This window comes from Ceratotherium simum, chromosome 11 (genome assembly GCF_057802395.1).
Source record: "Ceratotherium simum simum isolate JZ-2026a chromosome 11, ASM5780239v1, whole genome shotgun sequence".
In the NCBI taxonomy this organism is placed as follows: domain Eukaryota; kingdom Metazoa; phylum Chordata; class Mammalia; order Perissodactyla; family Rhinocerotidae; genus Ceratotherium; species Ceratotherium simum.
This window is the reverse complement of record NC_141910.1, coordinates 63,582,954-63,598,311: the sequence shown is the minus strand read 5'-3', so window position 1 is coordinate 63,598,311 and position 15,358 is coordinate 63,582,954. Positions and strand designations below refer to the sequence as shown.

Below are 15,358 nucleotides of genomic sequence, written 5' to 3'. Positions count from 1 at the left end.
GCACCAAAGAGACAAAGGCCTAAGCAAAGCAGAGATGACTGGTTAGCAAGGGAATAAAATATCAGGGACAAACACATGAGTTAAAGTGTGCACGGCACAAAGAGGTCCTGGATCAGCAGATCAAAAGGAGGAACACTTCTGCCAGCTGGTTTGTCATACAATTTATCATACTATTTTGCAAGGTTGTTGTAAATGAAGACAGGTGAAAGTGCTTTTTATGCTCCAGGACAACAGCAGTTTCTGAATATGGGACTAGGTATACACTGACGTTAGATTAGGTTGACATCCTATGTGATCTAAACAACCAGCGACTTAAAATTTTTCACTCAACCACTTTTTTATTTTTAGCCTTAATGATATGTCATATGAATTACTGTGGAACCAAAGGTAGAGAATGACTAGAAGTAAATCAACAAATAATTCATACAATCACAAATTCAAAAAAGAAAATGGAAACATCTAAAACACATTTTCATAGTTCCCACAAGTACCGTCTATCTGCATGTTACAGCATGCTTTCCATAGTCAAACTTTCAATCAGCAAATAATCTAACTAAGCTTAGATATTCACAAGCAAACAAACTGCCAAGTTACTATAGTAACAGCTTTTCTAGGATGATGAAAAGGAGGTGTTCTGGATATTCTATTTCCATCAACAGTGTTGCCACTTAAAATATAAAATATTTTAAATATTGCAATATCCCAAAATACATTAAATGTAATTCAATCTTTCCTTGTTGATTCTGGAGATAATCCAGGAACATAAATATGAGTATCAGTTTTCATTGTATAGTAAATATATGTGTCAAAGAATTTCTTGACTGACAGATATTGAACGACAGAGTTTATTTCCATATATGAAAAGTAAATGAAGTCTAAATGCAATGTGATATCCTGGATCGGATACTGAAACAGAAAAAGGATAGTAATAGAAAAAATAGTTAAATCCAAATAAATATATAGTTTATTTAGTAGTATTTTACATTCAGTTCTGCTCTTAATGTTTTGAAAATGCAAATTTGTTCCAATGAATTGATATATTAGGGAACAACTTGAGCACGACACAAATTTCACATTTGCTGATGCACAATTTCATCCATAAAAAACATTAAGTGAACACAGAAAACTGCACTCAGCTGAACCAACCATATCAGATTATGTGTGCACGGACAAACACTCCCCAACATCTACCAGCAACCTCAGTTCACCAAGCGCATTAGGACCCACTCCCATCCACATCTGGTGTTACAACTTTCCATCAGATTTCTAATCATCCTCTCCCTCCGCTTCCCAGTAACACAGAAGCTGCAAGTCTTCCATCACCCACTTCCACAAGCAAAGTCTTTTTCAGGTCTTTTTCAAGGTAAGGTGCCATATTTTAATATTTAAGTGTTTAATGTTATTAATGCTCCTTAGCAGTTAACACGTGTAAAACTATGGTACGATTTTTATTAGGTTCCGAACTTTGTTCCACTGAACAAAGGTTTTGAGTGCTCACCCTAACCCCATTTTTCCCATAAGCCTTCTGGTTTTCATTTCACAATTTTGCATAGTGCAGTGATTTTTAGAAAAGCATATGTCACGTTATACAAAGAACTGACTGTTTCCAATGGTAACTTCTTAGTTTTGACAAATGTGCTATGATTACGTAAGAAGGGAGATGACGCTAGGTGAAAGGTATATAGGAACTCTCTGTATTAGCTCTGCAACTTTCCTGTAACTATAACATTATTCCAATAAGAAGTTTAAAACAGTAAGTATATGACATATGTAAGTATATAAGGCGAAGGCCATAGCATGGGATTCTGCATTAATAATAATTGCAACACTTAAGTAGCACTTACTTGGTGCCAAGCACTGTTCTCAATGTTTTATATACATTAACTCCTTAATCACTCTCACAACACTACAAAGTAAGTGCTGTGATCACCCTCATTTTACAGGTGAGAAGACCGAGGTGCAGCTATGAAGCATATCCAATATCACGAATCTATACAACTTGGCTCTAGAGTCAATGCTCTTATCCCTACGCTATACTATTTCAACAGGCAACTGTTTAAAATACAGCCTTTTAAAACACTAGATTTCTTTTATCATTCTGGAAAGGGTTTATAATAGGAAATGAGGCATAAATGAAAGAATCTTTCTACAGTGTGATATAAGCATCAAAAATACTAAAAGCCAAAAAAAAGTATTTCTTTTTTTTACAAAAAAATCTCTATTACCACAAATTGTGGAAGCTAATAAAGATGGTAAGAAACGTTACTTTTGTATTTAGAAACTAAAGCAGTCAACTAGAATATAAAGTGTAAACGTTTTATAGCAATGACAAACTAAGGATAGGTAGCTAATACAAAGATGTATCACGTATGACAGAAAACGTAATTTCAAAGTTTTATAAAACTTGGTCACATTTCATCAATGTCAAATACACATGATTTAAGAGTGACAATATAAAACACAAAAATCACACATACCATAGAAGTTTCCCAGCAATCAAAATCACAAAATCTGGTTCAATGAAAATTGGTTAATCAAACCTTGGTTAAACGCCAAGGCAAAAGCTCTGCCAATGGGACCTCAAAACAAAGTAGGTAAAGGTTTACTTGTTGGTATAAGTTTCTATGGCTTTCCAAAATATTATATAGCCTGAACTCTAAAATGTAAAACTCTACCTACCCATCCGTGTACACTCATTCATTTAAACAACTTACTGAGTTACTGCTTTGTACCAAGCACTCTTCTAGGCACCGAGGCTACATGAGCGAACGAGACACAAAGTCCTTCCCTCATGGATTTTATATTCATTCATTCACTTATTCATTCATTCAACAAGTATTTCCTGAGTGCCTACAACGTGCTGGGCACTATTCTAAGTGCAGAGGGTAAGGAAAAGAACAAAACACACAAAAATCCCTGTCTTATTGGAGCTGACATTTTAGAAGGGCAAACAGAAAATAAACAAGATAAGTAAAACCCAAAGTAAGGTAGATAGTGATAAATGCTAGGAAGAAAATAAAGCAGGAAAGGAGGATTTAAAGTGAGAGTAAAATTGTAAATAGGGTGGCCAGGTAGGATCAGAGAAAGTGGAGAAGACAAATAAACATATAATATATTAGGGGTAAGTGCTGTGAAGAAGAGTAAACTCGGATATACGGGCAAAAGAGTGAGGAGGGAGTGAAGGCTATATGAAGAGTGGTCGGGGAGGCCTTTTGAAGAGGTAGCCTTTGAACAGAGACTCTGAACAAAGTAACAGGCCTATCACATGAAAGATTTGGGAAAAGGGCACACCAGGCAGGGGGCACATCAACCTCAAAAACCCTATGGCGACAGCAGGCATGGCATGTTCAAGGGACAGGAAGAGGCCCGTGTGGCAGCAGTGGAGTACAGGGGACGGTACACAATTGTCCTAACAGCAAGCTGAAGACTGTGAGGAGATACATAGCCATGCTGCATTTTGGGAGCCACACACTTAGAGTTTAGTGATTTGCTTCAAATCAATTCAACAGATTATTAAAAAGTTATTATTACTTGCAAAATACAAGTTGGGGACCGAAGGTAAGATAAAGCAGGATAAAACACAGCCCTGCCACTGAGCAATGTATACTCTCACAGAAAAACAAGGAATGCACACAGAAAGTTCTACAGCTGTTCAAAGCACTAAATGGGGAAGTGGCAAGATCATTTTACTCGTTTTCAGACATCACAACTGAGGAGAAAAAAAACAGAAAGCAGAAAAGGCTGCAGATTTATTTAGAGTCTTTTCAACTCTTATTTCTTCCTCAGTTTGAAAGCATGATGCTGTGAGCAGGAATTTCTGTCAGTTTGTAAAGTATACCAGACATCTCTTGCTGAAGAGGAACAGTGTTTTATTCATTTCAAAATCCCAACCATAGTGCCAGGCACATGGAAGGTGCTCAGCAGACAGTGGGCAGGTAAGCGGAGAAAAGCATTCATGTCCCAACAAATCAGACACTTTGTGTTCAGCTGACCTAATGGTTCCAAGTCATTTGAAAATGAATACCAAGTATTCACAGAAGAAAACATTTCCTCAAAAAGGAAATAATTTCTATAACTTATTGACTTACATGTCCAAGACAGTAAAACTTCAAATAGAATAAAAGAGTGCCGGCCGGCTGGCTTAGCGGTTGGGCGTGCGCGCTCCGCTGCTGGTGGCCCAGGTTCGGATCCCGGGCACGCACCAGCGCAACCGCTTCTCCGGCCATGCTGAGGCCGTGTCCCACGTGCAGCAACTAGAAGGATGTGCAGCTATGACATACAACTATCTACTTGGGCTTTGGGGGAAAATAAATAAATAAATAAAATTTTTAAAAAAAAAGCGTGCAGGCTTTAACTATGGGCTAAAATAGCTATTAAATCTTTAAGGCCATTGGAACCTTAGCGAAATACTAAGCCGGGGGCCTCCCATGTTAACAAATGAAAGTATGTATATTCTGCTGTACTCCCTTCAGGACATCCTTTAATCTCTTTTTTAAATGGGCACAAGATGGACCTAATTTAACAGTTTGCAAACATCTTCAGAGAAACCACTCCACAAGCACAACCCTAGCTAGGCCTTGGGAATCCAAAAATAACAAAGAGATGGTCTCTGCCTTTAAGAGTTAGTGGTTTGAGGCTGGGTGATTGTTAAAGAAGGAAACAAGAGGGAGAAAGGCAGAAATAAAAATGAATGACACAACGTAAAAGGTGTTACACTACAAGAGTGAACAAAGAATTATGAGAACATAGGGAAAGGAATAACTTATGGAAGACCTCCAGAAGAAGCTATGCTTAAAACATCATTGTGGTTTTGATTTCCAGTCACATAAAATTATAAGGAGATACAGACATTACTAATTAAACCTATTGTTTTTTCTCATTCTTTCTAATTATAACAAAAATATTCTCAATGTGAAAGACTTTCTTGAGAAACAAAGATTAACAACAACAACAAAATCTCTATTTTCTTAATGTGTTTAAAATGAATATAACTTAAGGATTCATTAGAAATAGCCTTTCCATATCCCACAACAAAGATTCAAAATAACGTTATCTTCTAATTTCCCCCTGCTGTAATACAGTCTACCTAAAGTATTTATCGCAATTTAAATCTGTTATGGCAGGCCCCATAAGGGAACCACAGGGCATTCAAAGATAATACAGCGTTGAACATTGTAAAACTATTTTGCAAATCAATTCTGAAATTTCAGGTTAAAATCAAGTGTTTGTCTAAGCAATTATCAGAAGACAATAACAATCAATGCATCCAAATCTAAGGAGAAATTACCTTTAAAAAAAAACTGTAAGACAGTAGCCCTTTTCTCTACACTAACAACTTACGCTAGAAAAAGTCATTTCCATTCAGATTAGATTTTGCAAATAGGCAGAAACCAATAAATGAAGTATATTCTGAAATATTCATAAAATACATTTACATACCATTCAGATCTAAAAGAAACTGTTTGAAAAAGAAAAGGGCATCCTAAGCTTTTTCTTTTTGTTTATTTTTAATCATAACAAAGACTTTTTTATTACTAAGAGTAGTGCACAATAAGGAGTTTATAACATATTTTTCGAGTTTTCTGACCTACAACTCTAAATAAATATAGGCTCAAATCTTAGCTGCACTTACATAAAGTTTAACATACTATTAAACCTCTGTAAATCTCAGGTTTCTGTAATAACAGGGATAATACCAAAAGTGTTTGGAGACCAGAGAGAAGTATATGCCAAATGCATAGCGATTACCCTATGAATGCTGGTCATCATCCTCAACACCTAAGCCTACAGCTATGATATTAGGTGCAGGTGGCAGGGGAAGAAGGAAGAAACCAAATGATCCCCAATTCCAATAACACCCCTTAATACTGTAAGTTGCCAGTAGCCAAAGTTTGTAACAATGATTTCAATCAGAACTGTCATAATCCCTTACAGTGTTTTATAGTTTACAAGCAGATTTCATATATAACAATTCACCTTTTACTAAAAATATGCAATATGACTAAGCAAGACAGGGACTATAAGCGCACTTTAAAGATAAGTAAACTCAAATTCAGAAAGGATAAATCATGCAATTGACTGAGTCACATTTACTAATGGGCTACTTCCCTGGATGTGAAAGGACTCACAAATGGATACTCCTGCCTCCTGCCTCTATGTAGTAACTGACAAGCAGGGTATGCTCTGCACTCCTCTCTGCTGCCAGGCACCATTCAGGCCAGGGGCTGATGCCCTCCCCATCTTTAAGTTATGCACTAGGCAAATATATTCTCTTTTCTTCCTTCTCAACAGATGTTCAGGCCTCTGGAAACCCACTGGGTGGTACAACTGGGACTTAACGGTTCCATTGGGCTTAGAATCTATGTCACAAGTTACAACCCAATTATCAAATAGCCTTGAAGTGAGGTAAGGAGCATCAGTCTAACTAATAGTAAAGTGGTACTTTGATTTCCCATTTGTCTTTGTGCCTCTGGAATTTCGTAAGGAGAAAGGGTTGTTGAGAGAAGCAAGATTCAGACATCCCTGGGTCCCTTGGACTTAATACTGTCAGAACTACACTTCAATTTCTAAAATATACAACTAGGGCCGACCCCGTGGCTTAGTGGTTAAGTGCGTGCACTCTGCTGCTGGTGGCCCAGGTTCGGATCCCGGGCGCGCACCGACGCACCATTTCTCCAGCCACGCTGAGGCCGCGTCCCACATACAGCAACTAGAACGATGTGCAGCTATGATGTACAACTATCTACTGGGGCTTTGGGGGAAAAAAATAAATAAATAAAATTAAAAAAAAAACTTAAAATATACAACTAATTCAAACAGATATTGTTATTCTAAAAACTGTTCTTAATCAAAAACAGTACATATTCAGTACATAGCAGTAAAATCAGGAGGCTTTCAAAAAAAAAAGGAAAGTTCCTGTTCCTTAAATTAAAGTGATCCTGTTATGCTAGATACATTGTGGCTTCATAATCATTTAAAAATAAGGCAGAAACAATTTTATAATCAGAAAAAAAAAGTTTAAATAGATTACATTAAAATTATTTTTTTTTTAATTAAGGTGTTCTGTATGAAACAAAAGTTGTTGTTATTTAGAAAGAAGGTAAAATTCAGTTAACAAAGTCACATACCAAGCTTCAGGCAGCAAAATAGAATATTCGTGTGGAGAAGTGGTCTCTGGAAAGTTGGAGAGAATCGCAAGGCGATGAGGAAGCAGGTCGGATCCATGATAAGTAAACAGAATTTCTAGGGCTTGTACATTACTTTCCTGTACAAAAGGCAAAGGTTAAGTTTCTAATGTGAACCTTAGAAATAAAGGAGTGATTTTGTATGACAACATTCAAAAACTTAAAATTAATTTTTATGTAGTTCTGATATGAAGTACTTTGACTTATTCCTGATTTTTCCTAGTCTGTATCAATTTTCTCCATCTAATGTTATAAAAGTTATTTATTTTTTTTATTTTTTTATTTTTTGTGAGGAAGATCAGCCCTGAGCTAACATCCATGCTAATCCTCCTCTTTTTGCTGAGGAAGACCGGCTCCAAGCTAACATCTATTGCCAATCCTCCTCCTTTTTATTTTTCCCCAAAGCCCCAGTAGATAGTTGTACGTCGTAGTTGCACATCCTTCTAGTTACTGCATGTGGGACGCGGCCTCAGCATGGCCGGGAAAGCGATGCGTCGGTGCACGCCCGGGATCCAAATCTAGGCCTCCAGTAGCAGAGCGCACGCACTCAACCGCTAAGCCACGGGGCCGGCCCTAAGTTATTTATTTTTAAAACTCAAATTATGAATAAAAGTTCCTTAAAATATGATTCTGTTTTCTCTACATTTATTAATACTACAACAAAAAAGGAAAATTTAATTATATATGCATGCAATAACATTAACTTCAGCTCAAAGATTTAGAAAGTGTTACTAAACATAATTATTTTTTTTACAAAAAAGAAATTACCCGAGCATAAGTTCTTGCTGAGAGAACAATATTCTGATTTCTGAACTTCTCAAAGAATTCAGCATCATATCTCTGTTCAGATGCATGAGGCACTCCTAGGATTTCCTGAGGGGAACAGTGATTTAATGAAAAGGCTTTTAAACATGGGTAACAAGAAAATATTAAAAACCTTTACAGCTCTGCCTACCTAAATAAATAAGGCCTGAATTAATTAAACTATCAACTGTTAACTAAAGTACTACATCTGCATTCTTGCCTTTATTTTGAAAATGGCTACATTTATAAATGCTGTTAATTAAAAAAAAGTCCAGAAGCAGATGAAATAGGCAGTAAAAATTAAATTAATTACAGCAGGACAACCAAAATCCACCACCTGGCAAAAACAAATAAGGAACAGTTATACATGGCTGTGCATTCTGAGCACCTGCCACATCTGTATGCGAGCTTCCGATTAACTACTGCTGCTGGTGTGACCCACGTAAAACCATTCATTCGTTCAAACAGTTATGGAGTGTCCACCACGTGCTAGAGGCACTGAGATGGGCAGTGGATACAATGAACAATACACTGTCCCTGCTCTCCAAGTAGCTTAAAATCTAGTAGGGAAGACAAGCCAATAGGAACAGGTAAAGGGGAACACACGGGAGGGGTCCTAGACCTAGTTCTAAGAGGGCAGCGAAGGTTTCCCAGAAGTGGCACCGAAGCGGACACATAAAGGACAAATAGGAGTAAGCCTCGGCAAGTGTGAGTGTAAGTCTCCCCACTGCAGCGTCTGACTTAGGGCTCGTGTCTGTCATGTTTAATGCTGAGCCCCAGATACCTAGCATACTGTCTTTCACATAATAAATACCCACTAAATATTTGTAACTGAATTCATTTACTGCGATAGGAAAGAAGGAAGAATGAGGATGCTCAGAGGAGGTGAGAGAGCGAGGGTGAAGAGTGAGAAGTTCACCTGCAAACACGTTGAGTTTGGGACTATGGCACCTCTAAAAGGAGCTCCCCAGCAGGCAGGTGGATATAAGGTCAGGAGTGCTGGAGTAAGCTGTGAGTTAGCTACATGATGTAGAGTTAATACAGAGGTGAATACGAGTCCAAGGGAGATTAAGCAGAACGAAATGAAAGGAGCCTGAGGAAAAACCTCATTTAAAGGATGAGGAAGGAAAAGGGAATCTCTACCTGAAAAGTAGAAAGAGGAGCAGCAAGAGAAGTAAGGGAAAAACAGAATTTATTCCACACTCACGGAAACCAAAAGAAGAAAACATTTCAAAAATCTTCTCAGTCCCTGACTCCTCCTCCACAGTGACCATTTCCTTTATTTCATTTCAGTTACACATCCATGGCCATGCCCTGGATCTCTGTCATCACCAGGAAGACACTCCGGGATACCAATGTCAGGCACTGGACTTGTGACCAGCGGCTCCTGTCCTTCCCGCACACCCAGTACGCGGCCCTCCAACAACTCCCCTACCTTGCCAAGGCACCCAACCCACTGACTCCACTTCTTTTCTCACCTTCTCTCTCCCTCAAAGTCTCTCTTCCCTTCTACCGAGCTTCCAGTCCCTGGTCCATCATTATAAAGGGATTTCTTTAATCCCTTGCCTCTCCCTTATCAGACTCACCTGGCAAAACCTCAGCCCTAGTCAGATGCAACTGTGAACTCTGAATACAAGTTACTGGAAGTCAGTGAAGAAAGAGCACAAAACCAAGCTGACAGTTCTCATTTTCATTTCAAGATCTCAGCCTTGTTTGGATCCTGATTCAAATGAACCAAAAACGAACCTCATAAAAAAGCATTTGTGAGGCAACCTGGGAAATCTGAACATTAGTGGATATATCATGATATTAAGGAATTACTACTAATTTTGTTAGAAATAATAGTGTTATTACGGTTGTTTTTTTAAGTCCTTATCAATTAGAGATAGTTAAGTATTTATGGGCAAAATGAAAGATGTCTGGGATTTGCTTTAAAATACTTCAGTGAAAGAAAAGGCAGGAGTGGGAAGGTGGAAAATAAAAGATACAAAACTGGCAAAATGTTGAAAACGGCTGAAGCTCGGCAATGAATACATCAGAGTTCATTACACTACTCTCTACACTTTTATGAAGGTTTGAAATTTTTTATAATAAAAAGCTTAAAAACTGTTAAATTCAAAACAAAAGTCAAACAGACACTGATGCTGTCCCTCAATGCTACTACAGTTCCCTAATAAGTTTTCTTTCCAGTTCTGTTAGGAACTTTTCCACAACTCTGTCCTTCTTTCCAGATCTCCAACATCCTATTCCCCTGCCCCACTCTCTGCTGAAAACCTTGCTTCGTATATTCTTTTTTTAATTGACCGTTAGATACGAAGTCCCTCATTTGCCAACCCACCAAAACTACATATCTACCTGTACCTATACCAATGTGATTTTCCTTTCTTCAGTTACAAATATCTGCTCCCAAAAAAGCCTCAAACCTCCACTCATGCTCTGGATCCCATTTCTTCCATTTCTATAATCATGCAATTATCTCCTCTTTCTTCTGTTCAGTAAATTCCTCCTCACCCTCTACTAGTTCATTCCCATAGCATACAAACAATACTTTTTCCTTCTATTAAAAAACAATCCTTAGGGGCCGGCCCAGTGGCACAGCACTTATGTTTGCGCATTCTGCTTCGGAGGCCTGGGGTTCACAGGTTCAGATCCCAGGCGCAGATTGATGCACCGCTTGTCAACCCATGCTGTGGCGGCGTCCCACATAAAGCAGAGGAAGATGGGCACAGATGTTAGCCCAGGGCCGGTCTTCCTCAGCAAAAAGAGGAGGATTGGCATCAGATGTTAACTCAGGGCTAATCTTCCTCTCAAAAAAAAAAACGCTTAATCTCATACAGTCCTCTAGCTACCACTATCTTCTCTGCTCTCCTTAACAATAAAACTTCTTGAAATGGCTGTCCACAACCACTGTCTCTACTTCCCCACTTCCCATTCTTTCCTAAACTCACTCAACCTCTGACAAAAATTCAATTCAATTCAACTCCTTACACAGCATGAAAGACCTTTCAAAATATGGCCACAAACTATTCCAACCATCTCTCCCAGCTTCATTCTGTGCCACCCCCTCCCCTGCCCCCTACAGGCTAGCTACCCTGACTAGCTCACTTTTTCAGGAGCACACAGTCTTCTTTCACGCCGGCAGGCCTTTCTTTATACAGCTCACTGATTATCAGCATAGGCTACCAAATCAGAGAGACCTAGCTGTGAGTTCTTGATTCCTATTTATTTAGACAAATTACTTATCTTCTCTAAGCCTCAGTTTTCACATCATAAAATTGAGAGGATACAGTACTTGCCCCAAAGAATTGTTGGGAAATAATCTGGATAAAGTACATAAGACATTGGCTGACAAATATTAAATCCTCAACAAATGTGTTGGTATTTCTTAAGGTATTCTCTTACCTATGGGTTCCTTCAACAAATATTTACCGAGCTCCTCAAGGAGCCAGGTATCATCCTGAGCTCTGGGGATACTGCAGCCAACAGGACAAAGCCCCTCCCCTCATGGAGCTTCCATTCTCGTTTCCCCCACATAGTACCCATCTACCCACCTAAGTCGGCCTTCCTTGTTTAAGGATTAGTGGAAATATCACTTCCTATGTAGAGCCTTCTTGAACATCCCCAGGAAAAATTTAATGTTTTTCTCCATTATGCTGCCTCATCAATTCTTCATATCTTCATTATCATCACTTATTGTCGAAATAATGAGGACTCCATGAAGACTGTTCCTTGTTCATCTCTCTACCTCCAGCACTGGCATAATATCTGGCATATAGTAGGCGCTCGTATAAAACTTAAATGAATCCATTTTTATCTCATTTATCACAGAATTAATAAAATAAGCCACGCCCTACGATTAACATGCAATGCCTATCTCTACCACTATCTAGCTGGTTAGCCATTACATGTGAACATCTTAATTCAAGTTTTAACAGCCAAATTCATCAATTTCACCTACTTTTCAAAAGCTTAGCTTAATTCCCTACAAAAGTGGGCTCAACAAATACTTTAAAATGTCACTATTACCACGTAATAATAAATGTACTTATTACTGTCGAATAGGAAATAGCAATTCAATAACTAAAGAATAATGCAAGAAAATTAACTGGATAGTCAAACTCTGAATATATAATGGAACTTTTTAAGATCTCATCATCAGGGAAACTAAGGCTAAGTATAAAAAATAATAAATTACATCTGTACTGACTTCTGCAATTCACAATGTGCTTTTATATATTACCTCAAAATATCACAGAACTCAGACATAATAAAAGAATATGCTTTAAAATAATATGACCATCCAACAACAAACTAGTTGTACCTATAGATAAAACTATTATGAATTTTTTATAACTTGTTTGCATGAAATGATATACTCATCACAATGTTTTCTAATTACCATAGAAATAGCCCTCTTTGTCACTAGTATTTTGTTTGAAAATATTTTTATTATATTAGCAGAAGGGGAATCAAATGCTTTTATCTGCCTGTAGGCATCACAAGTACTAACTACCACCATTATTCTGGGGATAGGCATCACATTACCAGAAGTGACATTTACTGAGTCCCTACTATATGCCAGTACCAAGTGCCAAGTGAGGTATGCCCACAGAAGGGAGGCGTAACACAGATTAAGGCCACAATTAGGATCAAAGTTCAACCAATTAAATTCAACTTATTAACAAATCACTAAAAGAAGTCAGAAATATTTATACTAGGGTTATTAAAATCCAGTGTATACCAAAATATGGTACTGTAGACAGTTATATGCCATAACCTTAAAATCACAATGTAAAATAAAAGTAAATGAAAAGGATCATAAATCTAGGAAACACAGATGCTCTGAAACGTCCAAAGCATTTCTATTCCCTAGACTAACAAAACAACTTCTGGCCTTTCATCATCTCTAATTTTTACCAAAACTCATAGATAAGAGAATCTGCTTCTGTACAAAATGAATTTTTCCACATAAATAGTTCTAAAGACCAAGACTATCAAATATTATATATTAATATCTGATATTAGCATTTATAATGACAGATCAAATGAACATAATTGGTTTGATTAAAACTACCCTTACCTCATATGTTGCAAGTCGATCTAAGTAGGTTAATAATTTCAATCTACAACGGCAAAGTTCCTTTTGCTCCAGTGTTAACCTGTTTTGAATAACTACATTAGGCCACTTATATTTACATAAAAGCAACATTTCCCTAAGAGTTGAAATAGAATAAAAATGATAATATTCCATTAAGCCCAAAACTCATGGAACAGTACATAAAAGCACAAGGGTAAATTAATATTAAAAGGAATTTGCTTTAAGTTGCCAAAATAATTTAGAGCAATTATCACCAGTAAAGGACACACTTAAATGACATTTTATAATTTTAAAGAAATTATAAAATGAACAGTAACAAATCATTTACTTTGAAAAGTTCACTAATTTAAGTAGTTCTCGTCTCTTCTTGAGCTCCTTCTCCTTTTTCTTCTTGGCAGGCTCTTCTTTAGGTGATGAAAGCTCCTCATAGCAGATACCATCAATGTCTATTTCACCAGGTAATGTAAATCTGCAAGAAAAAAAGAAAACCCAAATCTGTTGATTAATTTTTTAAACTTCCTGTAGTGAATAGATGTTTTCCCCTACTTTGATTTTATTAAGTTGATCTCCACAGAAACAGAAATAGCCAATTATTTGAAAGAAAGCTTTTGCTATTGTAAGCAAAGAGATTCACTCATTATATCCATAGGATGGGCAAAAAGTCATCAGGTTATCAGTAACCATCATATAGAGAAATTTTAAAAATCAAGAAAATGAAAACTATTTAGGAAAACATGTTATATTCACCCAGTGTGAAACAGGCTATGAGAAAATGTTGCCTAGAGTTTACAATTTGAATCACTTCTATTTAAGGTCTTAAAATGGTAATCAATGTCAGTTTCATTTACATTATTTATTTATCAGATATACTATCACATTTATACCTCAAAAAATGTTCCAAAAATCTGATGAGCAATGGCTCTTGTCAATTAACTTTATTATTATTATTAACTGACATTTGTATGGTGCTTAAAAGTTTATGAGGTACTTTCACAAGATAAATAATTTAATCACTCAAAGTAATTCTGTGACGGGCATAATGCTACAGATAAATAAAGTGAATGAAGCTCAGACCTGTCTAAGGTGCTCATTTGACTAGTAAGCACACCCAGGTATGAGCCTTAAGCACACAGCTTAGAAATGGCCAGCATCCAGTAAAGATTCGTACAATTTGCTCTTTCCTTAGCATCAAGCTATCATATGCAAACATATTTAACTTAAAGAAAGCTGTGACCTCAGATAAGAAAGCATCAATCAAAGGCAACTGCTTCATTACAGAATAACCTAAATAAAGAGAAGTTTACCCTTTCCAATGTCTCAGTTTAAAAGTTTTCACAAAGCCACCTTTACTTTTGAATCCAAATCTTTCTGTAACCAACCTGCCGTCATCTGCTCCTTTCCCTATTGCTAAAAGAGCCTCCAGGTCTGTGCCTTTTAATCCATATTGAAGCAGTTCTTTTGCAGCATCCACATTTTCAGGAACTCTTTCCAAACACTCATGAAGAACCCAGGATCGTTTCTTTATTTTACTCTGGATATAAAGAAAATAAAAAAACAGAGGCATTAAAGAACCCATGACATCTGAAAGCACCTGACAACTGCCTTCTAGAATTATGAAGCTATATCTGAGGGAGTATAGCTACCTAAGAACCTGCCCACAGCTAGCTCCTAGAGAAGCACAACAGAAAAAAGCCAATTCCTTAATGGTGATTAGAACTGGACATAGGGAATGTGATTCCAACTGCTTTGCTGCTGCTTCTAATGAGCCACAGTGGAACGCAAAGCTCAGTACTCTTTTTTGGAAGTATAAAAAGATCTTTCCAAACTTTTATAGTTGTTCTGTAGTTTGCATTTGGGCTGTATAATAGAGTAGAAAATAAAGCAGAAAGGCAGGATAAGATTTATCCTATTGTAACAAGCATGCTTGATATTGAAACAAAACTAATGAGGCATGGCACATCAAGGTTGTGCATTTACTTGACCATGAGATGTATCAAAAGGGCGGATGATAATTTAATCATAAGAAGTCATCCTATGCTGTTCTTTGCAAAGACCAAAGGCCTATTCCTCCCTCCCAACTGCTTCCTCTGACTCCATTCAAAATCCCTGACTTGCCTTCTTCCTAGAAAGAGTCATTATAGTTACAAATTTAAAGTAAAATTGGATTCATATCCTATATTCCCTTACATATTCCAATATACCAATTCTTTCTTCAAATGTCTCTTATTTCCCCTCTCCCGTATCTAAGGCCTCCATACCAGTCTAAATCATC

The 15,358-nt window shown here is 37.2% G+C and overlaps 1 protein-coding gene across 2 annotated transcripts in view; it reads right to left on the bottom strand.

Annotated features, from left to right (window-relative positions):
- The window catches only part of NBAS (NBAS subunit of NRZ tethering complex), a 331,461-nt gene that overhangs the window by 230,143 nt on the left and 85,960 nt on the right, over nucleotides 1-15,358 (bottom strand). For both annotated transcript variants that reach the window (XM_087437126.1, XM_087437127.1), the window contains exons 17-21: nucleotides 14,466-14,617; nucleotides 13,415-13,555; nucleotides 13,069-13,147; nucleotides 7,953-8,057; nucleotides 7,128-7,264 (exon numbers count right to left, since the gene is read on the bottom strand). In XM_087437126.1, the coding sequence (XP_087293252.1) occupies nucleotides 7,128-7,264; nucleotides 7,953-8,057; nucleotides 13,069-13,147; nucleotides 13,415-13,555; nucleotides 14,466-14,617 (614 nt within the window). The remainder of the gene's footprint in view (nucleotides 1-7,127; nucleotides 7,265-7,952; nucleotides 8,058-13,068; nucleotides 13,148-13,414; nucleotides 13,556-14,465; nucleotides 14,618-15,358) is intronic.